Below are 23,707 nucleotides of genomic sequence, written 5' to 3'. Positions count from 1 at the left end.
GTCAGCCTTCACTCCCCCCCACCCACCCCCCTCTCTCTATTCTCTGTCTACGTCTCTCTCCTGCTGCTGCTGCGTCTCTTTACGTTCCTCCTGTTCTCAGTGAACGGTGAAACTCCACACAGTAAACTAGCCTGCAGCCCTCAGCCACAGAAACTCGGGCTTATTCCAACTTAAACCGCCAGTTGTGACTGTGTCTTAGCGATTACTGCTTTGTTAGCACATCAAATTAGTCGACAGTGAGTCACAGCAGGGCAGCAGTCGGAACTTGAAATATGACGATAAGCAAAATGGGTGGAAAGTCCTTGCTCGCTTGCTGAAGTTGGAGGTTCTCCTTGTGGAAGAGGAAGAGGTGGCGGCGGACACCACGAGTTCACTCTCACAATAAAAGGTAAGCCAGTTAAAGTGGCATGGTTTTAGGCTGCACTGCATTCAGACTGCTTCTGTGTTTGTGTGTGTGTATGGGGTTGTACGCGAAGAGGATAATGACGTTCAGAAATGTGTGATTATGGCGTTGATAAGGAGGTTGCCGGCACATAGCTTAGTCACCCCTTTGACTCCACACGTGTGTTGAAATTCTGCTTGTGTCTTTTAATTTTCTCTCTTTCGGTTTATCCAAAGAACCTACTTTTACTTTCCCCAGACTCACGTTAAAACCTTTGCAGCTGAGCTGTGGACTACTTCTCAAAATACAACAAGTTTTAGAGGTTGAATGTTGTCCCATTTTGGTGAATTATTAGGGTACTTTCTTTGCTCTTAGTAGCACAATAGAAAACCAGCACCACATGAAGTTGCACCAGTGCAGTTTGAGTCATTTTGTTCAAGCTTAAATATGAATGATACATATGTATAATGCCATGCAGACTTGGGAAGCGCATGAGTGTGGTGGGGGGAGACATTCAACTGTACTAGACACTGCTACCAGTTTTCAAGGGACAGTTCATGTTACTGTATAACTACAATGTTGAGCTGTTTCCTGACTCTGTGCCAGCTGTAGCTGCTTTTAAAGCACAACAGAGGCACCAATTTATCAAAAGAAACCCTGCTAAATGTGAAGCTGGAAGACATGGTGTTTTCACATGTTCACACAACACTTTATAAAACAGTCTAGTGGCCTATAAATTTTTCTTATTTTCCAGTTAGTAGCCCTGGCTGTTCTGTGTAGTTTATAGAATAATGGGATACAGCATGTACAGACACAGTTAAGATGTCTTGTCTAGCCTCTGAGCATCAAAGTGTTTATTATCTCCATTAAAGCAAGACATGAGACGGATTTAGAGGAAAATAACTGCTGTTTGAATGCTGTCCTAACCTGATTCTACTTCAATGGCCCAAATATTTAACGCCAAAGTGATGCTCCCATTTTCTTCCTGACCTAGTGGCTGTTATGTGTTCACAATATCAGTTATTGAAATCAGAAGGATGCATTTTAACAAAGAAGTTGCATTGGTGAGAGCCTTTGTGATAAGGAGACACTGACTGGTCTTGATTTGACGTTTTGACTGGCACCTTTTGGGGTTTTTTACACAGTAAGCCGCTGGTCAAAAGCTACTACTCCTCACTAAAATCATCAACATCACAGATATACTACAACTGTTGTATTATGAGATTCATAAAGAAAGAACATACCAGTGTTTATGGGCTGGCCAAAAATTCAAGTTTTTGGTCTTTATGTTGAGTTCTCTCATGGCAATATAATTATGTAATCACAACGTCGCTTTTTCAAAATATGGACCACATTTTTGATTTTGTTATCAATTTGAGGTTGTTTTGTTCCATTGCTGCTTGTTCCCATTGTCAAATTATCCACTGTATGTGAGTTTACATAAAGCTGTACCTCTTTTCCAATATTATCTATGATGTGCAACCGCCAATACTTCCACATATTTATTACCAGACTGTTTGGTGTTATGATTATTTGTTCAGCACAGCCAGTTTCCTCCATGTTGTGTACACAAGTAGTAGCCTGGTTTACAAAGGCCAAGCAATAGATCAGAACCCCCCCTCGAGAACATGGACTTGACTGTTGCACTTTCACATTGGATGGTTAGCATTTGGTTAAATCTTTTAATAATTTAGAGAGTAGACTTTACGAGTTGCGATTATGTATGAACTAGTAGGGCGCTCAGAGAGAGCAGACCTCTGGCAATGCCATGCCCTATCCCGCAATGATAACAAAAGTCAGATCTTCTAGATTTACTGGAGTCATAAAATCAATGGGTTTTATGGCCAGGAGGTTTTTCCAAAATCTTGCTGACAAATAGACAAACAAACAGAACTGAAAACTGATTTCATTGGCAGAGGTAGTAATAGTAATAGTGACTGTTCTGTCTTTGTTATTGTATTAGAAGATTTGTTGTACTATTATTTTACTCCAAACAAACTGTAGATTTGATGTAACAATATTGTTTTTTTCCTTCACGTTAAAAGTTTTTTCCTTATGCGATGAATAAAAGGTGTAGCGGTATGTTTTGTTCAATACATATTTAATGTGATATTTCTGATATTTTCATATCAACATTTATTTTGTTAACACTCATATTGATTTCAACAGTATTGCCTAGACCAACCAGTGTGTCTACCAGTTCTGTCACAAGAGTTTAAGACGTGCAGTCACCTCTAATTGCAGTGGTTACAAAAACAGGTTTAGTGCCACCCATTTAAAGAACAATAGGAGTTTTATTATGTCTTAACTGCGTGTTTTGGACCACTTTACGTGCCACATTTCCGTTTATTGATCCCTAAATATGTTATTGTCAGTGCTTAAAGTCATTACTACCTCTAATTGACAGCTCCGAAAGGTGGTCTAATTTTTACCGAGCGTGCAGATATACGTTTTCACAATGTTTCTTGTATTGAAGAAACATTGAATTGTATTGAATTGTTGCTTGTAGGCACAACATTCGAATTTGGCCTGTGCTCAATGAAAGTAAAAGCAAACTCCAGATTCTCTCTTATATTTGAATAAGCTTTGTCTACTTTTGCCCTGCTATTTTTGCCTATTTTGGGGGGATTTGTCTGCTATTTACATGTATTCATGCCCATAGGGTGATGCCCGGAAATGTCCCAAAAACAGCAAAATGAAATGAAAAGAAAAGAGAAAACACAGACAGAGTGCATGGTCTACAGACAGCACCACACACTTTACCTGGGTCGTAAGTCATGATTGAGCGGGATTCCTTTTGTATGAGACTAATTTTTTTTTTGAAAACCCTGCATAGTATAGCTTTACTGTTTTGTTCTAAGGGGCTTGTCTTTCTTTTAATTTGGAGTTTCAGAAGATGGACGCAGTTACCTTTGTACTGAGTCCTCAGAGGGCATGAATTGATAATGCTGTTGACCTACAGGTTATTGTCTGTCTGCCTCTTGTTCAGAGACAGGATTTGAAATGAAACTTATTGTCTTTGGTTTCAGTTCTGTATGTGGTCTAACAAAAGCGGATCGCATGGCATATTTTCAAGAATCATAATTCATTAATCTAATGATCTAATAATCCTGTAGTCAGTCCTTTTTCTATTTAAATGCAATTACTCTGGACTCTGTGAACTGAAGCACAGATCAGAGAACTATAAATCCAAGATACATTGTGTTCGACTGCATGTTCAAAACAGAAATGTATCCCCTGCTCATAGGGCAAGGAAGTCCCTGAGAAAGCCCATGTCAGCCTTGTGGTGCTGTGAAGCTCTGTATCGGGCTGTCCAAATATTTCTGTAGCAGTATTTATTTATGATAGGCCATGGGGGGAGGTGAGCCATTCTCTCCCTCCAAAAGAGTCATACAGTTTGCATGGGCTACTAGCCAACTGGCAGACTAGTGGTTACTCTGAAATAACACCCATACAAGTTCTGGCTAGTTCAAGGCTATAGTTATTTATTTAGATTTATTTTGGATGTAGGGCGGCTATGTTTATGGTTGTGTGAACTTGTGCCTGTTGTGCCTTGACTCTGTCCTTGTGTGTATTCATATAAAAACAAGTAGGAGGAAGCCACATGACTTAAAGGGTGTGTTAAATGCTCAACTGTTCAACTCATCAGTTTCTGTATTGTCTGAACCCATCATGGCTAATGATTCACTTTCCTTCTTTAAAGACTTGACATTTTTTGTTAATGGAAAATGTTCACTTATGGCGCATATCTGTCAATGTGGAGTTATGCTCAATAGACAAACATTTTTTACAAGGTCATTCTCTAAGTACAAACTCTTTTCTTTTCTTTCTTTTTTTTTTGATGAATTGATTGTTATCTTACTTCCTAAAATTTTAAATGCAGTAATGCAGTAAAAGATAATAATGTGATACTACAGTGATGTTACCATCATTGTTGTGTGCCTCTGAAGTAGAACTATTTTACACTGCTTTTTTTAGGAGGAGGGTGTTTGAAACACTATTACTGCTGGTAGATGACTGTTAAGGAAGTTGTGCAAGCACATGCATGCCAGAAAGAGAAACTTCTTTACTACAGGGAATATTTCCCCCCCCCCGCCCCCCTTTGTGTACTGTGTAGCAGTGTAGGAGTGCTCTGACTGTCGTCCCTTTTAAATTGTCCATTGCTCCAGACTATTTTTTGCACTGGTAGCACTGATGCTACTAAACTTCCTTAGTTGGTCCCACTAACATGATTTGGTCGCTCCCTTTCTTTTTGGTACAGCATGGTAATAATCAATGACCTGGCAAGCTGATGAAAAACTGTCTTCATTAGCATACCCTTGTTTTTCCATTGATGTCAAAGAGCTACTTTGCTGATTTTGGCCATTGCGTGCCACTGAACAGTGTTAAGCTTACCTCCATGTTGCCGCCACTCTTCCAATAGCAGAAGTACGACTTTGGACACGGGAAATACATCAACTGACCGATTACCGCTATCGGAGGAGTGGAGTATTAACAAAGAGGGAAGCTTGTCAGCGTTCGTCTGCCCACGCTGGATAACACAAAGCTGGTTAAAATTAAAAGTAGCTCTTTAAGATTGACAGTGACTTGAGACTTGATATTTGCAAAATATTTTATTCTGAACATGAAGTTTCTCTGCCACACACAGTGGCTGACATAATCGAACATCTTCTATTATATCCGTTAAAATGTTCCGGGCACTGCAGGTTTTGTGTTTCTTCCTGTACTCATACAAATCCGAAGTTAAGCTTAGTTTAAGCTTAAACTGTGTTGACCTAGTGATAGGTTTAGAGTTGCATGCGATGGATGCTCACCACACACATGGCATAGTTTTCCCCTTCTACTGCAACCACAGAACTGCGATAGCCGATGTGGTTGAAAGTGGTACTTTTTCTTTTTTCAATGGGTAAGACGGTCTCTCTCTGAACGTTTTCGTCACGTGGCGTCTGACTCAAATTTGTCTTTGTCTCTCCATACCCGCCAGCCCCTTCCTTCTTCTCTTACTTTTGCTTTTTGAAATAATAGTTGTTTATTTTTTTTACACCCATCGTGCAAGCCAAGGCCACTAAGTGCCAATGGGGTCAATATTGATAATGATCATCATACTTGCATGATTGCAACCACCTGAATTATCACTCACAAAAATATTATCTCATACGCCCTGTTGTCTATGTTAAAAATGAATGGGAAATACTTTCCTACAAAACCCCTCTATATGACAGAAAGATACTTTTAGCAATGTTATAAATCAGTGAGCAGCTACTAAACGGCAGTCCCACACTAGCATGGAAGTTCGGAGAGTTCTGCTTTTAATGTAGTCAGAGGTAATCTGTGTATAGCTTTGGCCAGGCAGTCAGCGGTTGGGTGTGTGTAGTTTCAGGAATTGTGGCTTTGAGCACTCTTCTACGGAAACGAAACGACCATCTGTAGGATGTCAGCGAAAGTTTCATGTCTGCTGCTGCATGGTTTGTAATTTCCTACTCCTAGTAGTTTGAACCTCAACGTCACACCACCCCTGGCCCAGCGAAAGCATAATCTTTGGGCAAATGCAAATACATGCATCTAATGCAGGTCATATAAAGAAGAGGTTATTGCTTTACATTTACAGTTGTACATAATCACACAAACAGATAATACAAGGTTTTTCAGTTTTTATTACAGGAGCTTGATGGTGTATTTATTACCTCCCAACAAGGTTAAATTTCTGGCCCAGCATGTAGCTGAGAGAGCATCTGTACTTCATTATTTAAACTCAACTATTGATATTTCATGATTATCTACAGGCCTAACTTTGTGTTTTTCCATGATCCAAATGCCTATACCGATTAAACATTGTCTTCTTTTTTAGTGTCTAAAGCAACAACCTTACCAGAGGTATGTGCACTCTTGAGTTCTTTTCTAGTTACAAGGAGGAAATGGAAACCTTTCAAAACATCTTATCCGTATGTGCTGTCAATTGCTTAGCAGGACAGGCACTGTGTAGAGGACATGGACACACTCTTCAGAGGGAAATCTCTGGTGTGTAGTATTAACGCTGTGTCGTACCGTGTAAATGCTACATAAAGAAACAGTCGAGAGAAAGCTCAAAATAAAGATCAGAATTTCAGTTGTCTGCCTTGTTTGTTTGACCCCGATGTCAGATGGAAGGAAAGCTCAAGGAGAGTGGGGGGTATTTAGGGTGGCATGAGCAGCTGTTGACAGAGAAGCAGGATCTTCTGGTCACCATAGCAACACTTGTATTGCCCACACTGTCGTGTCTCTGTGTTTACAGCTTATTTGTGCTATCCTCATCTTGTTGAAAAAGGAATTGCCTGGCTGAGGTCTCTCAGTTGACTATTACAATCTCAAGGGCAATTCTTTCTTATTATTGAATGAATGTGGTTTATACATTTGTTTTGCAAAATAAAAAAGCTGGAACTGTTAAATCACTTATTTATCATTATCCTTGTGAAAACCTTAGTTAACTGTGCTTATGTAAATGCATGTTAAGACATACTGGATGTTCCCATAAAGATGTAATAGTTTCACTTCCTGTCAGTGGTGAAAACAATGGTCGCCTCTACGATATGTCAACACAGCCAGACGCTATACAGCTTGTCATTTCTGATAAAGTACAGATCATTTACTCTCGATGGAAGATGCAGTACACAGGAACTTGTGGCTCATGCAACATACAAGTACAAAGCATTCATTGGCATAGATTTAAAGGCAGATCTTTCTACTAACTTGTTGTTGTGAAAAGCATTGAATCTTTTTTTATAAAGGCGAATCAGTTCTCACTTGATCATTCAGCTTCCTTGAGGGGTAAAATGTAGCAACAAACTAATCTCTGCAAATGGTTATCTATAAATGCAGTGGTATGAATGCAAGGTAGAGTGTGAAATGACTGGTTGTATGTGTTGTGTAATATGAACCAAAAATGACATGTAAAAAGTCTATGAAGCTGTTTTTCCTGTTTTATTCTTTTCAGGGGTATTAGTAAAGATGAAGATTTTATTCTGTTTGTATGTGTGCTGAACTGAGCATCAAAAGAGCTTTCCATGTCCCACAATCTCCTCCGCACAACGTATTTACTTGCCACCCGCCCCCACACAGCCATATACACATGCATGCCCTACAGCGACTGGTTGCTTGTGTGCTTACATGCACATATGAAACCAGGTTATTTTCAGCAAACCAGTTTTTTCATTCTCTGCAATAACCAAGTTACTGTAGAAGCTGTCTCTACATGTAGCTGGTCTCCTCGTGTTGTATCTTTTCTGGCTCCATACGCAGCTTTTCAAAGTCTTGTAAATTGCCTCAAATGATGTCACTTGAGTCAACATCGGTTGGGACTCCAAGTTTGAAAATGGACTTGCGGATATAAAAAGACTTGAGGCTACCAGACCTTTAGCACACTCCGCAGATCTGTTTGAAGCTACATTAGTTGCTACTGGCATTACACACCTGGATCTTAACCATACACCCCCTTTTATAGCCTTAAAGAACTCATTAATCCTACCTATCTACAAAAGTCTGACAATGTTGTTGGAGTACGGTGCGAAATCTATGGAGTACTATTTTAGGTAAAATAGGTAAAAAATACCTTATGTTCAGACCAAAATGATCTCTTTGTTACATAATTAATGGTTAGGTTTTTGTTTTAAATCTCATGTTATGCCTTGTTAATATCACCACAGCTTATTAAATAACGGTAGCCAGCTGCAGACCAGCAGCAAGTGATAGTTTTGCAGTAGCTGATGTCCTGTGTGGTTACAAATGCAGCGAAAGTAGGATTGCACCAGTTTTGCAGCATGTATGAACACATCTAGCAGTGCATGTGTGTCAAACGGTCCTATATTTACTCATGTACTTATTAATATAATTATTATAGCTATATTTTTATCCTTTTGTGTATGTAATGTATTGCCCACATCAATGACAAAAACAACCCAGGAACAATGTTAAACTGCTGATATCCTTTGTTATACAGAGAATACTAAATGACAACAATAGGCAAGTGGGAGTTGTCATTTTTATTTGATGCTAATGGCTTTAGCATGAGGGTAATCTTAGGTCCTGATGCTACCGATTAGAAGCCATCATCATGAATCCTTTCAGTGATCCTTGCTGTCTGTCACCATCCCCCATTCATTCCCCAGGGAGAAAAATACACATGATGGTGGTGCCTGTGAATGTGCAATGAAAGAGAAAAACACACACCTAACACTAATATTGCTGCAAATCTATCAGGGTGTGCATCAAAGACTTGTTATTCTTGTGTAGATCATAGCATTAGGGCATGTTTGCAGTATCAGTGGCAGTAGTAGTGCACTAAATACTCCATCTAATGTGTTACCCTGATGACCTTTTTCATTGTTAACCGTTGTAAGAACCAGTAGATTAGGCCTAGTAGTTCCTAGGGTGGCCAGCCCGGAGTGTTGCATAAAGAGCCAACAGTCTGCAGGTTTTCATTCCAACTCAACCTCAGCAGGTAATTTCACAAATGACTTCTTCCCCTTTACTTAAAGGAGTGCTAATCAGTGGGTTGAGTCTTTGGTTGGAATGAAAACCTGCAGACTGTTGTCTCTCATGGCGTGGGAGAAGTGTTTCCCCTGGAGACTGAAGGCTCCCATCCCCCACCGTTTGCCGACCTACATTGGTTGTCGCTAAGTGACTCATTGAGAGAGGCAAAGAATAATGCCCAAATGGTTGTTGTGATTACCTGTGTGGGGATCATTATTTATCACCCTGCTCCCATTCCACCATCCCCCCTTCTCTCATTCCCCTCCCCCACTCTATCTCTCACACTCCCCTCCCCCCTCAAGACTGCAGCCCAACCAGAAGCTTCAAAGGCGGGTTTTACTCAGCAGAGCAGTTCAAGAGAAAATGGCTGCTGTTTCCAGGTCTTGTTTGCACATCTGTCAGGAGGTGACTGTTCAGGAGAAAATGAGGTCCCCGGTATGCTGGTTTTCAACATCATTCTTTTAAAAAAAACCTGCATGTGTAGGAGACGGCTGGTTGTGTAGCTCTCATCATGCAATATTTTTGCACATAAATGTTTATGTTGAGAAAACATTTTATTTGGTTTCAGCTATGGGTGGATGAATTTACATGATACGCCCTTATTTGGCGTGCTATTCAAGGAATTATCTGCAGTGGTGTAGGGTAGTTGAATTCTAACAAATGGTGTTTATATCAACCCTCTTAAATGTTTTTGCAATATTCTTTTTAAAACTATATGCAGAGTATCAGTGTTTTAAGCTATTGACATGTAAAATACAAACACTGGAATAAACAGCACTGTAGTAGCATTGCACAGTTAAATCAGTGTTGCATGACAAAGAAATGCCTTGTTTTCCATGTTACTGGCTTGTCCAGTTTTCTAGATAGCTTGCATCATGACCTTTGCTTCACACATGAGTTATAAAAGATTCAACCACTCTCCTCCATTATGTCTCCCCTTCAACTACTTCCCTTAAGCAAGTTCTGTTCTTCACCATAGAGCCACATATATTGGTCAAACTCATGTATATGAGTTAACACTTTCTTATTGGCTGTTTTCCTACAATACTCCTGTACATGGTGAACCGCAGATGAGTGGTTACCGTTCCTTTCAATTGGACCCTATAATATTTGCAGATTTACAACATGTAAATGCCAAAACCTTATTATTATAACACTATTATAGATTGTTTTTCACAAGATAATGCTCCACAACATCAGGAAATTGTTTGAACCTGAGTCAGTAGTATACTTTGTCTACTACAGACATGTAGTGAAAGCACCACATCTGAAAAAGCAACAATTCTGTCAGTTCTACACTGTTTCTACATTTAGCCACAGTACTGCTGTGCACTCAGAGGTGACACTGCGCACAGCCCAATACACAGTAGTTACATTTGTGACTTGAAAGATTTGACCAATGTTTGTGTGATGTGCCTGAAATGTAATATGTGGTTGAAATGTGTCTGGTGTAAGCCTAAACACTCACAGTATGAACACCCTTTTGACCACAGCTTCAGGCAATAATGCACTTAGGTGCAAGAATAGTTAAAGGCCTGGGAGTATGGCGGTGTAGTTAACATTTTCAAGTAATTGCCGCAATATTGTAGTAAAAGGCCTAATGTTGACCCTAATGAGCCAGATGACCCCAGCAGGGATTCTCATTATTGACCTATTCAGGGTTTATTTGTCCTATCTATTGTCTTTCTTTTCTGCAGTCCTCTGTTTCCATTTGGAAATTTTAAATCAAGCATTGCATGCTCTCACACTCAAGTGAATAAGTGACCGGAAGCTGCAAGTTGAGAATTTATAGCTACGTACATATTAATAGTAAGGCTTTAATAACTGTTAGGCCTGATTGCTGCCATTTTTGTACCTTGTCTTGTCATCTTTGTTTCTGGGTTTAGACACTGGGTCTGTTGCAACAGTGTATTGTCACACCGTGAGCAATTGCTCATTTCCTCGTGTTGTCAGTAATGTTTGATTGACAAGGCTATTTTGCTCGTTAAGGGATTTACATTTTACAACAATGCGAAGAATATCAAAGCAACCTTAATTTGGCAGGATCGATATAGAACTTTAGAGTTGGAGTTAAAGAACAGGAACGAGAAGGAGTAAAACAGATTCATTTGTATGCAGTGCCAATTTCAGCCAGAACTGGGTAGAAAACAAACCAGGCTGGTAAACAAGCTGTAGTGAAGAGATTTGCACAGCGGCTCCATTGTTGCAATTTTGTGGATGAATTTTTCCAAATGAAGAATGAATTGACACATATTTTGCTGCTATGCTGTACAGCTGCGAAGATGTTTAAATGTAAACTGCTTGTTGGCCGTGTTAAAATAACACACCCCTCTTTGCCTCAGATGCACACGTTGAGAATAACCTTCTGCCACTAATGGAACTGAATCGATTTGATGCATGTAACATATAATATGATGTCATTTCACATATGTGTTAATACTAGATCAGCATCCAGCAGAAACACATTTTCTAATTTGGTTACTTGTTGGAGGTTGAAGGTGTTAATGGCCATGGGATTTCTGTGTTATGTGCGACATGATTCATATTGCTATAGCAATCAAAGCCATGTGGAATTGTTGTTGTTTTGGGCTTGCAGGTTAGCTGCATTATTTCCAGGTTCTTCCAGGCTTTAAAATGATTTCAAATCAAGTTTCCAGTACCTTTTTTTAAGCTGTAATATTACAATAAATATAATAATGGATGTGTGTTTACACTTGATTGTCAATGTTGTGTCTACTGTTTATACCCACTACTTCTACATCAGATCTGTGCTGCTGGGTAAACATCTTTTTGTAGTAGGAACCTTAGAAGCAAGTGTTATTTTCCCCTTTTGTCATGTCTTTCTTTTTTCAGAGGGATCATATCTTCAGGCTTTGACTCCACTTATCACTTCAGTGGATAAACCTCAGAGCCAATGCAGAGGTTAGCATTTTGTCTGGTTTCTCGGAAGGCACATTGTTTGGTCAAAGGAGGCTTGGATGCCCAGGGAGTTGTGTAATGGATGGTGGCATCATGGGCCCATCTGATAGAGGGATTATTGCTGCTGCCCTGCACCAATGGGGACTTGAGCCCCTCCAGGCTGCCTGTTAATTATGTTTCCAGTTGTTTGGTATGTAGCTGTGGGAGCGGCGGCTGCCTCGCTTTGATGTGGCTACCCGTCGTCGTATATGTAAGCTGAAGATAAACACAGTGGCAGTGGTCAAATCAGGGCACAGCGGCTAATGTAGACAGGCTTAGTGTTGTTGTGTTTTCTTGCAGAATAGAGCACTGAGCATTTGCCTTTGAGTGAGAGTGTGTTTGTGTAAATGATCGTGTATGAAAAAGTGTAATGAAACCAGTATTTGTTTAGTTTTAGTATAATTTATTTGAGATTCTCTTCTGCTTTTTTTGAAGTTGTTGTAGTATTTTGTTTTCAGTTGCATTACGACTGAAGTCGTATTTGCACGTTGCACAACACCTGTTCTTTTTTAGTGTTTGGAGGGGTTACCAATGCTAATACACAATTATGAACAAGTATGACTGGGCAAGATGATGATATATTATCAAAATGATATTAATTGGTCTATTGTATATATATTTCTATATTATAAAAATCCAGTGATGAAACTGCTTTACAGCAAGTCCATAAGCGTATATTGGGATAAAGATTTTGAGTTTGGTGCATCTGGAGTTGACTTCTCCTATGTTCTCTCTTAACAGAAAATGAAGAGAAGATATAGTAGAAATTCAAAGTCTTTGTGCATGATGCATAATGGGTTTTAGTGCATAATAGTGAATGCAAACATAACATTTGTTTGTTTACAAAAAAACTCCACCATGCACCTTTTCATATTTAAACAATTGTATTTAAACAATAGAAAATACACTTCATTTTGTGGCTGCACCAGTTGCAGAGGTTGTTATGTTTCCAACCCCTAGCATGTCTGCTGTGGTACAATAAATGAAGGCTCCATCTGAAAGAATATACCAAGGTGAAAGTGAATAATTCATGTTGAGTAACATGTTCAACCCCTCTGGCTGTATGCCCACTGGTAATTGGGACAACACCATTCTCTCTGTCTATTTTGCTCGATCTCTCTTGTTGCTATGCTACCAAAGGGGAACTTGAGTGGGCCTGGACAGTGTTTGGAATGAAAGTTGGACAGCCATGCAGTCTTCATACCTGACACCACCCCCCTTTTTATTTCTCTTTGTGTTCTCAGAAAAATGTCTGTCCCTTAATTTCCCAGTGAGAGTGCAGGAAATGGTTATGGTTATGTAGTTTGTTATGACTCATTCTCAGCTTGCTGTTTGTTTCTTTTGTTAAGCATTTTCCCTAGCATAACGTTCTTATAGAGCACCCTTTCTTTTCATAAGTACTGTACAGGTCTGTATGTTTACATTGTGTGCATGGGTGTAAAAACAATGTTGTTCCAGCTCCACTTACCCTGTCCTCCTAAAGCATATGTGCGAGCCGTTGGGAAATTATGAACTCTAACATATTTTTGCATCAGCCTGAGGACAAAACATGATGGAATTAAAAAACCTAATTGCTTTCCTCGACTCCCTTCACTTTTGAGACAATCTCAATTGAAATGTTAACATAAGCTCAGTTAAACACTATTATTTGTTGAAAATAACTCAGAAGCGAAGGTCAGACCGACTGCTATGAATAACTTGCCTCTTGCCCTCTTCTGTAATTCACTAGATGGGCAGTAGACAGGCATTTAATATCCTTACTGCCTTATCAGGGCTCTTTCCATCTAGATGGTTGGCCGGGTCACTAATGGGAAGCACCATTCAGTTCTCAGTGAAAGCCAAATGGATATAGACACTCCCATTAGGGCCAGAGAAGAGGGGTTGGAAATACTTACATTCAGTGCTAAACATGGATTCACAGGTTAAGTGACCCAGGCAGTGACATTGTCAAAGGAAGGAATCATGCAATGGGCAAGAGTGAACATGTACTAACAGGCTGGACTTCTTGCTGTCCTGTGTGAGTGTGTGTGTGTGTGTGTGTGTCTATTAAAATATGTCGGCCTGTTTCTGCATCACTAAACAAGGATCGGGACAGATTTGTGCTGTGTGCAGAATTGCATCTATTTTTACCTCCACCAAGGAGGTTATGTTTGTGGTTGTTTGTTAGACTGTCAGCAACATTATGGAAAAAATACTGTGCCAATTTTAGTGAAACTTGTTGGAAGAGTGTAGCATAGGCAGAGGATGATCCCATTAAATTCTGGAGCGGGGTAGATGAAAGAAAAATATTTTTCACTGACCATAATGATGCAAAATAGGGTGTTAACTTGGTGGAGGTCTGTGCTCTCCGAATGCCCTTTCTGTTATTTTAGTGTGATAGATGTAACTTTATTTTTCTTTCACAATGGCTCAAGAATATTTCAGATATGCTAAACCACAGACCTTAATAATAATCTCAACCTCTATTTTTGACATTTTCAGGAGTGAGCCCAGCCTTCCAACATACTCCTCCCTTTCATTGGGCTAAGATGAGTATTACCAGTGACGAAGTGAACTTCTTGGTCTACAGATACCTCCAAGAGTCAGGTTTGTCTCACTAATACCTGCTATACACATTGATACCGGTTTATGCTGAAATATATTAAATAATGTGAATTGCTGTGTTTTTTTGCCAACTATGCACATCTTATATGACTATTGTCTAGAAAATGCAATTATCTTGCATAAACAATTTCTACAGACAAAGCATATGATGCACTATTATCTGTTTATGTTATGCATGATCAAACATGGCCACTTACAAGAAATTTTTTGCTCAGCGTGTACTAGATGGAAATAAACAGGCCATTCATCCCTGTAATATGAACACCATGTGGGTGCACAGAATATTACTTTGCTCCTAAGATGTCAACATGCAATTCACTCTTCCATAGGATTCTAAAATCCTAGCTGCTGTGTTTTATTACCCTTTATTGAGATTGCTCCTGAAGCCATCTGGCAGAATGCAAGCTACTAGCAGCCTTGAGATGTCAACATTGCCATTGGCATGCCTTGTTATACTCTCAAATGTCATACTTGTTATGCCATTCGGTTTTTGTGCTCAATTACTGTTCGCTTTATTTGGATCAGACAAGACTTTTTTTTGTATATTTGTGTTGTGTTTGTGCACATCTTGTACTTGGCACTCTCCTGTTAATGAATGTGAATGGTGTTTTGTTTTCAGGTTTCTCCCACTCAGCATTCACCTTTGGCATTGAGAGCCACATCAGCCAGTCGAACATCAATGGAACACTAGTGCCCCCTGCAGCCCTCATCTCCATCCTGCAGAAAGGGCTCCAGTATGTGGAGGCAGAAATCAGCATCAATGAGGTGAGGGCAGGGACCTACCGTCTTTAACTCCCACAGAAGTTTTCTGTTGTTTTATGATACAAAGACAGACTTTGATCTCTACCGCAACGCACAAGGTTAACTGCAAATGCTTTTAACATTTTCAGTTATTGTTACACACACTCCAAGAAACTCTGAAGAACGTTTGTAAAAGAATACCAATTAGGAAAAACTCTTAACCTGTATAATTGCTCATTATCAAATAACATCTCATCATGATTTGTTATTAACTGGTGTTGTCCCGACAGGATGGCACAGTGTTCGATGGTCGGCCGATCGAGTCGCTGTCGCTCATTGACGCAGTGATGCCAGATGTGGTGCAGACGCGGCAGCAGGCCTTCCGCGACAAGTTAGCCCAGCAACAGGCAGCCTGTGGCATGGCAGCTTCAACCTCTGGAAACCAGTCCAACGCACCAAAGAATGGAGAAGCCACTGTCAATGGCGAGGAGAATGGCACTCACAACATGAGTATGTTAAATCTTCTAAAATACACAAGTCCATATTATCTCAAAGTATGAAGTGTCAAAAATAATCGGTAATCAAGAAGTTAAAAGAAAGCAAAAGGCTGTTGATGCAGGTTTGTAGACTGCTCCTAATCAATCAAATTAATTTTCTTTTTTATTAAAGACTACATAATGTAAAGAAGCTATGTCCATGGCAGAATTATAATTTTGACTCCTCGTCATGCTTGTTGTTCTCAGTTTTGACTAGTCACTGAGTATGTACCGACTACATTAATGTTTCAGAATACTGCTTCATGTTATGAATCTGTATATGGAACATTTTCAAAGACATTTCAAGCGAAAGTGGCCTTTTCTGCGCTGTGTTTTGGCTCTGCAATTGGCATAAGAAGCAGCTTAGCTGGTACATTATTACACTGACCAAATCATCAGTTTTTCTACTTCAGGTGAAAGCCAAATTATTGCAGTTTGACATAGAAAAACAAAGATGGTCGCATGGCTTTCACAGAATGTGGTATCATTAGCAGCTGTTTAGCTTCTTCTGTGAGTGAAACCAGAGAGGTGTAGATCAGGTGGAGACAAGGGGAAGAGGAGTTGATGTTTGTGTCAGCACATCCCTGAGGAATTTAATTCGAAGGTGTTGATGGCAACAGGAAGAGTCGGGTGTGAGTAAGGTTTCACTGTCTTACTGGCTCTCACATGGTAGAAAGGAACTGAAAGGTTTCACATATTCTTAAAGGTATCATATGTATTTTATTCTATATTAAGATGCATAAATACTTCTAGACCTATTTTATATATTTTGCAGAATTGTGCCCTCATATAATCCCAAATGTTTCAAACAATTATCAAACATAAAGAAATCTGTAATTTGAATAACCTGACTGGGAACCAGCGGCTACCTGTTAGGTCTGCGACAGAGCTGTGAGTTGGACAGGCGTTATTATCGATAATGACTATATGAGAACAGTGCAGAGCGGCAGCGAGTGGAACACACACAAGGACTAGCATGCACTAACGTGCAAAGGCCACAATATCTGCTACCACAACAATTTGTTGTTGTTTATTGTCACCAAACAACAGAGAAGCTTGGATTAAAACACACACAGAGTGAGCATGACTTTATTCTCTGGTCAGGACGCCGTTACTCCACATAGTAAATTGTTGTTTAGTACTGTAGTAATATTTCTTTAAGTTGTCAGTGAAGCAAGCAGAGCAGAACAGCTAAACAGCCTTTGACAAAAACTGATTTTCAATGTGAAACTGCTTTATTCAGTCTGTTGTAATGGCTTTAAACACCGTTTAAGTCTTCTGTCATTGTTTTGATTGAAAGGCCCCGAGCAGCAGAAAGTTACATCTTGTGCTTCTAAGGCTAGATCCTTTACTGTGTCTGGGTTCTCATTATACTGTGATAATTGTGTGCACTCCAAGTGGGTCAGTGTTCTCAGAACATTATAAATAAAAATAGCACTGGCGTATACCATACTTATTGCTTTTCTGTGAGATCTTCCTGTTATTGAAAGGCAGCCCTTCACCTCCTTTGACATTCATTAGAGGAGCATTGATCAGCATATTATTTATAGCATAGCTTGCTGACAAGCGTGGGCATATGTGTTCTGCATGCATGTATTGATGCATATATAAATGTGTGTGTGTGTATCTCTCCATCTGTGTGTGTGCCCACTCCTCTCAGATAACCACAGCGAGCCCATGGAGATGGATGTAGATGTGGAGATACCAGCCAGTAAAGCCACAGTGCTCCGAGGCCATGAGTCTGAAGTGTTCATCTGCGCCTGGAACCCTGTCAGCGATCTGCTGGCCTCAGGGTGAGTCTCTGTCTGTGCTGAAATGGAGCTTAATGCGTGCTGGATGAATCATACTATATTATATGCACGCTTTGGCTTTTATTTTGTAAAATATACGGCCTCATAAGATCCATCGCTGACAACTTATATTCCAACAATCTTTTGACCCTCTCCCGCTGCGTTGGTATTCTGTTCAGCTCGGGGGACTCCACCGCCAGGATCTGGAACCTTAACGAGAATAATAACTCCAACTCAACCCAGCTGGTGCTGCGCCACTGTATCCGAGAAGGTGGCCAGGATGTCCCCAGCAACAAAGATGTTACTTCACTAGACTGGAATGTAGGTTCCCGATCATCCATCCACATTGGCCCTCTTCTACTGTAACCATGTGGTAAACAGACTGTGCAGCTGAGGACAGTTAAGTAACAATCCTGTTATTTTCTCATCCAACAGAGCGATGGGACACTCCTGGCAACGGGCTCGTATGATGGATTTGCCAGGATATGGACAAAAGATGGTATGTCCTTCATCATTCCAGCACGTTGTTGTGCCTCGGTCATTAGCTTTATGCCATTGTTATCGTGAGTAATGCAACTTCTGTGACAATTTTTTGAAGGATCATTTCTAAAAGAAATGGATATGGCTCTTATCCATTAGGAAATCTGGCAAGCACCTTGGGACAGCACAAAGGGCCCATATTTGCACTCAAGTGGAACAAGAAGGGGAACTCTATTCTCAGTGCTGGTGTAGATAAGGTATTTCTTAATGGCCCACAAGCCACTGATTGATATGTGTCTCTCAGTAATAATATCCTCATGTGTTTTTCGTTCTTTACCAGTCCTAGGGCTTGAAATTAACTTCTGATCATCAGCCAAAGTTTAAATCTGGAACATATCATTTTAATTTCAAAACTGCATTGTTATCAGTAAATCTTTTGGACAGTATAGTCAAGTTACAGACAGATAGATGACCATAAAATTGTTTTATAACAAATCATAACATATCTTGCATGTGTTATTTAATATTCCACATTACATTACATTTATTTAGCTTACTTAATTATTACATTATTTGCATGCAGGTTTTTTTGTGCTAAAGTGGCATGAACCACGTTTGCTTGTTTTATGGCTAAATCTTAAAACATAAAAATGGGTGTGAACAGGCCTGAAAAACAGGCAGATAAAAGAAACTTCTTAAAAAGGCGCACATACCAAAGACAAGGAATATAACAAAAACTGCATCAATGTTGTTGTTTTTTTTAACCTTCCTACCTATTTGGTGTAATTTATTTCAATCCCTGGTAGTCCTTTGTTCTTCAGAGTACATTTTACTGAACCTTAAATATGTCATATTTCCTATAATGATGCATTCAAAAATGTTGCATTTCTGGTTTGAAATGCTCAATTTCATTTTCCAGACGACAATCATTTGGGACGCACACACAGGAGAAGCCAAGCAGCAGTTCCCTTTCCACTCAGGTAAAGCGAGTTCACTGTGTATCCAGAACAAAAAAAGCTTGTTATTGCAGATTATAAATAGGATGCGAAATGTTTCCTGCTCAGTTGTGGTTGAATTGTGGGCTCATAAACATCCCAGGCCTCAATGAACACGGCCCTGTGCATTCAAATGTTCCACAGCTCCAGCACTGGATGTCGACTGGCAGAACAACACCACGTTTGCCTCCTGCAGCACGGACATGTGCATCCACGTATGTCGGCTTGGCAGCGACCGGCCCCTCAAGACCTTCCAGGGCCACACGGTGAACAGCTTTTTCTGTGATGCTCTTCTGACCTCATACCATGCTACTACTCCCTCCATAGACCCGCTAACGAGTTTTATGTATTGCAGAATGAAGTTAACGCCATTAAGTGGGATCCATCGGGTATGCTGCTTGCCTCCTGCTCAGATGACATGACCTTAAAGGTAAGACTAGTTCAAATCAAATCAAATCAAACTTTATTTATATAGCGCTTTTCATACATAGAAATGTAACACAAAGTGCTTTACAAATAATAAGAATTAAAAACAGACAATAAAATGACAAAACCCACCCCTCCCTCCCCCACATACACATCTGTATGTACACACACACGCACACAGACAGGCACGCGCACAAACACACACTCAGACTCACACACAGCACATATTGAATGACAGTTCAGTCTTTTGAGCTTAAAGGGAAGGTTCGGATTTTTTGAAGTGGGGTTGTATGAGGAACTTATCTGTCGTCAGTGTACTACCTAAAGTTAATGGCGGTCGAAATGACCCCAGATTTGGAGAAGCAGGCAACCCCACTTAAAAAAAATAGAACTATCCCTTTAAAGACAATAAACCCTGAGGGGGGATTTGCCTTCAATCACATTTTGCTGTTTCTGTTTCCCACACACACAGATTTGGAGTATGAAGCAGGAGTCCTGCGTCCACGACCTCCAGGCTCACAGCAAAGAGATCTACACTATCAAGTGGAGCCCCACAGGCCCAGGCACGAGCAACCCCAACTCCAACATCATGCTCGCCAGGTGGGAAATCTCTCACACATAGCTTACCGTACAGGTCAACCACCCACGTCGAAAAGAAGGAACCGTTAATACATGGGTGTACATGTGTCTATGTCTATGTGTGTGTAACAGGGACACTTGTCCTTGCCTGGCATTCAGAAGAAATCGTGCTCCAGACAAAATCCCACTGCTAGTTATTGTCAGTGGCCCACAGCCCTACACCCTGACCCAGATGTGCATGCATGTGTAAATGTTCTAGTTCAAATAGCACAGGAATTTACAGCCCTTACTGAGAACCCAGCATACCTGCCTGTAAATCACATTGGAAATGAAACTGCCATTAACGCCACTGCTTGGAAGGAACTTCATAATCCTATGTAAATGCCACCTTCGAACAGTGCGTGTGGGATAAATTTTTAATTGACTCCAATTTTGCTCCCTGCATAATATTCTTCAGAGTTGGCTTTAATTTGTTGCCAAGGGCACCCATAGGAGATAATCTGTGCCTATTTATACCTTGGTGAAGAAGATGTGTTAATTGAAATCACCCTTGCTTTTATCATCATCTGTTTTCAAGTGTCTCAGTTTTAGGGTCACAGATGCTCACAGTCTCTCACTTTTTGTGAGAATTTCACACTTTTGTGCAGGTCTTCTCCGTAAAGAAGCAGTGATTAAAGATATTTCCATGGTGTGTGTTTGACATGTGTTTGGCAAATGTCTCAAACCCCACATGTAGACCACATGGACAAATGCTATGGACATTTGTATACATTCAAATATGCTATTTCACACTGTTTAACTTCATTTAACTCTCTCCAGTGCCTTGGAGGAAAGTGTAAATTGTATTTCCCTTGTTTCAAGCTATAACACAAACGATCCTTTGGGCTTCCACCTTACTCCTTGTCTTCTCTACACCCACAGCGCATCTTTTGACTCGACAGTGCGACTGTGGGATGTCGAGCGAGGGGTTTGTATTCACACGCTGACCAAGCACCAGGAGCCTGTCTACAGCGTGGCCTTCAGCCCCGACGGCATGCACCTGGCCAGCGGCTCCTTTGATAAATGTGTCCACATCTGGAACACCATGGTAAGCATTTGATTTGTGCTGCTCCAAACATCAGAGGAGAAGAATCATTAGGATTGCTAAATCTCGATGGAGTTTGTCACTAATGTGTTTGCACTGTTGTTTCAGACTGGAGCCTTGGTGCACAGCTACAGGGGCACAGGTGGTATTTTCGAGGTGTGCTGGAACAGCACTGGGGACAAAGTTGGCGCCAGTGCATCAGACGGCTCAGTAAGTTATGACTACACTGATAATGAAGTAATAATTGACACCAACTTCCCGCTCCTTCATTTATTTTACTATGTTACTATATACTATTTAACTCATTACTAGTATTTTCAGAACTAGGGATGCATTGATCCAACTTTTTCACAAATACATAGTTAAAATGTACTGAATTTTCATTTATTAACATGATATCCAGTATTGGTATCAGTGTATCTCTATTGATATCATTACGTAAAAGAATCTATTATTAAATCTACCTAATTGTTTACATCCTAGGTATGTGTTCTTGATCTCCGAAAATAGCCGACTTGAGACTTTGATGATCCTGGAATGTGCAGCAAATTGCCTTCTTATGACAACAGCAAACACACTCTCATTGCTCAAGAAGAAGAGCTGTAAGGTGGAGCGAAAACAACCCCCTCACAGGAGTAAAACCAGACGACTGCAGCAGCCTCTGAGGAGCCAACAACAACTGACTTCAGCGCACCTTAAAGTCTGTTGATGTGTGTTTTATGATATTGGAAACATAATGGAAGCTGGTTAAGAGATTCCCAAGACTGGACTGAATCCAACTCCCTGGGTGCATCCGTGTTTTAAAAAGGTTTCTAATGAGAAAGTGCTGCCAGCCCTCCGGGCCACTGGTCCAGCTGTTATCGGGTTGTAAGGGTGGAAACACAAAGATGAGTTTTATATAAAGAGAAAAGTGTTAATGAGACACGTGTTTGGCTGTGGAAGGCAACAAATTATGAAAGAAAGGCTGTGGTTTTTAGAATTCCTCTGAGCAAATGTTACCTCATGTCCAAATGAACTAACTGGGGACGTGATAAAAGTATCATCAATACTGAAGCACTGGCATTGTCCGTTGACAGGGTGCTTAACTTCTTCCCAGTGGAGAATGGCTTGTTTCAAGAGTACTTCTTGCTTTTTTTTTCCACAGATGGACTTTTGAAAGTCAAAATTGAATGTGCCGCTACAAGGTAGTTCTTAGCTTAACATCAGGTCAACAAAAGGAAAAAACCTGCCAAGAAACAGTTGTAACCTCCTAAAATGACCTGCTCAATTCACTCGAGGTTAGAAAATGTCATTTTGTGGGCAAGATGTGAAAAGTGTGGTTTACAAAGAGAATTTTCTCCCTTTTTGGATGTAAATTTGAGAATGTAAAGATATGTAAATTAGATTAATACACAGACTTATATACTGTGTATATATGTTTATATACAGTACACTTTATTGCCATCCTGTAGGGGCTCATTAATGGCTAGAGCTGTCACATCTTTGCTGATAAAACGTGACAAGACCTCTTTTTAAACAAAGTGCATGTGTCATCAGCTTCTTTTAATACAGTCTTTTTCAACTGGGCCAATCATATCCAGTGCATCAAGTTGTTTTGTTTTTCAGTGAGTCACAAATGGCGTTGACACAGACGTGTTAAGCAGATTTGCTTTGCACTATTGATCCCTGAAGGCCACGGAAGAAATGCGCGCCTCATTACCGCCATTCAGGGAATGATCTGGTCAACAATGTGGGAGAGAACAGTCATCGTAGTTTCCTGCTTGGTTTCTGCTATAACTTTGTATTGTATGTTGAACAGGGCATCACAGAATCACTGTTGAGAGTATCATAGAGACCGGAGTGGGAAAACAACTACAGCTTAATGAGCATTACCATTTCTCTTTGGCACTTTCCTCTGAACAATCTACTGAAAATTCAGAGCACATTTTGACCAGAAGGTGGAGGTCAAGCAAAAGTCCTGCTGTTGCTAAAAAGAAAGAAAAGAGCTATGATTGGTCTTGTTAAGTCCCACCGAACGCTGCCGGCTGATCAGATTAGGTCAGATTTGAAATGCCCGGATTTTATGGAAAAGACAGTATGTTTAAACCAACTTGCCACCACTTTGATTTGCCTTTTCTTTTCCGGTCCCTTGCAACCAACGTTGCTAGAGCAATGTAAAGTGCACTTTTTGTAATGGTGGGTTACAGCAAATGTTTAGATTTTTGCTGGAAATTGAAGGGCCAATGTTTTATTTTTGTTTGTTTTTCCCTCTTTTTTTAATGTCACAATTGGATGTTAATGGGTGGTTTATTGTTTTCTGACTTTTTCATTTGCTGAGAGCCATTATTGTCTGTGTCAGACTGAGAATTGGGCTGTGGGTTGGTGGCCATTCTTGGCATTTTAAGGAGCCCGGTAAGGAATAAGTGCTGTGACGGCTACTATCTCTCTTGCACCCTGTTGCAGGGTGCAGTCACCTGTTTCCAAGACAAAACGTTGAAGTCATTCAGTGTCTCAAATAAATCACTCTATTTTGATATCAGAAACCATGGAGCCTGTGTCTTGAATTCAGTGCTTTTGTTAGTTCAGGGGGATTTTTTTTTCATGCAACCACTTAAAAGACATTAGGAAAGTGTCACCAACAACACATA

At 40.2% G+C, this 23,707-nt stretch overlaps 1 protein-coding gene across 1 annotated transcript; it reads left to right on the top strand.

The window, feature by feature from the left end:
* Positions 1–64: 64 nt before the first annotated feature.
* On the top strand, positions 65–23,602 carry tbl1x (transducin beta like 1 X-linked). The gene is made up of 15 exons (XM_059342653.1): positions 65–388; positions 14,327–14,431; positions 15,069–15,214; positions 15,481–15,700; positions 17,387–17,519; positions 17,696–17,837; positions 17,952–18,015; positions 18,156–18,253; positions 18,916–18,976; positions 19,136–19,257; positions 19,347–19,421; positions 19,890–20,017; positions 20,918–21,083; positions 21,189–21,290; positions 21,564–23,602. The coding sequence occupies exons 2-15, from the start codon at positions 14,374–14,376 to the stop codon at positions 21,588–21,590; spliced, it is 1,542 nt and encodes a 513-aa protein (XP_059198636.1). The 5' UTR covers positions 65–388; positions 14,327–14,373; the 3' UTR covers positions 21,591–23,602.
* Positions 23,603–23,707: the final 105 nt, after the last annotated feature.

This window comes from Centropristis striata, chromosome 10 (assembly GCF_030273125.1).
Source record: "Centropristis striata isolate RG_2023a ecotype Rhode Island chromosome 10, C.striata_1.0, whole genome shotgun sequence".
Taxonomy (NCBI): domain Eukaryota; kingdom Metazoa; phylum Chordata; class Actinopteri; order Perciformes; family Serranidae; genus Centropristis; species Centropristis striata.
Note: the sequence above shows the minus strand (reverse complement) of the source record. Positions and strands in the feature narration are given on the sequence as shown.

Bases quoted from the DNA above. Each gene is read 5' to 3' on its own strand.
- tbl1x (XM_059342653.1), top strand. From the start codon at position 14,374: ATGAGTATTACCAGTGACGAAGTGAACTTCTTGGTCTACAGATACCTC. The intron at 17,520-17,695 runs GTGAGTCTCTGT...TATTCTGTTCAG, and splicing joins AGCGATCTGCTGGCCTCAGG to CTCGGGGGACTCCACCGCCA. The intron at 17,838-17,951 runs GTAGGTTCCCGA...CTCATCCAACAG, and splicing joins TTACTTCACTAGACTGGAAT to AGCGATGGGACACTCCTGGC.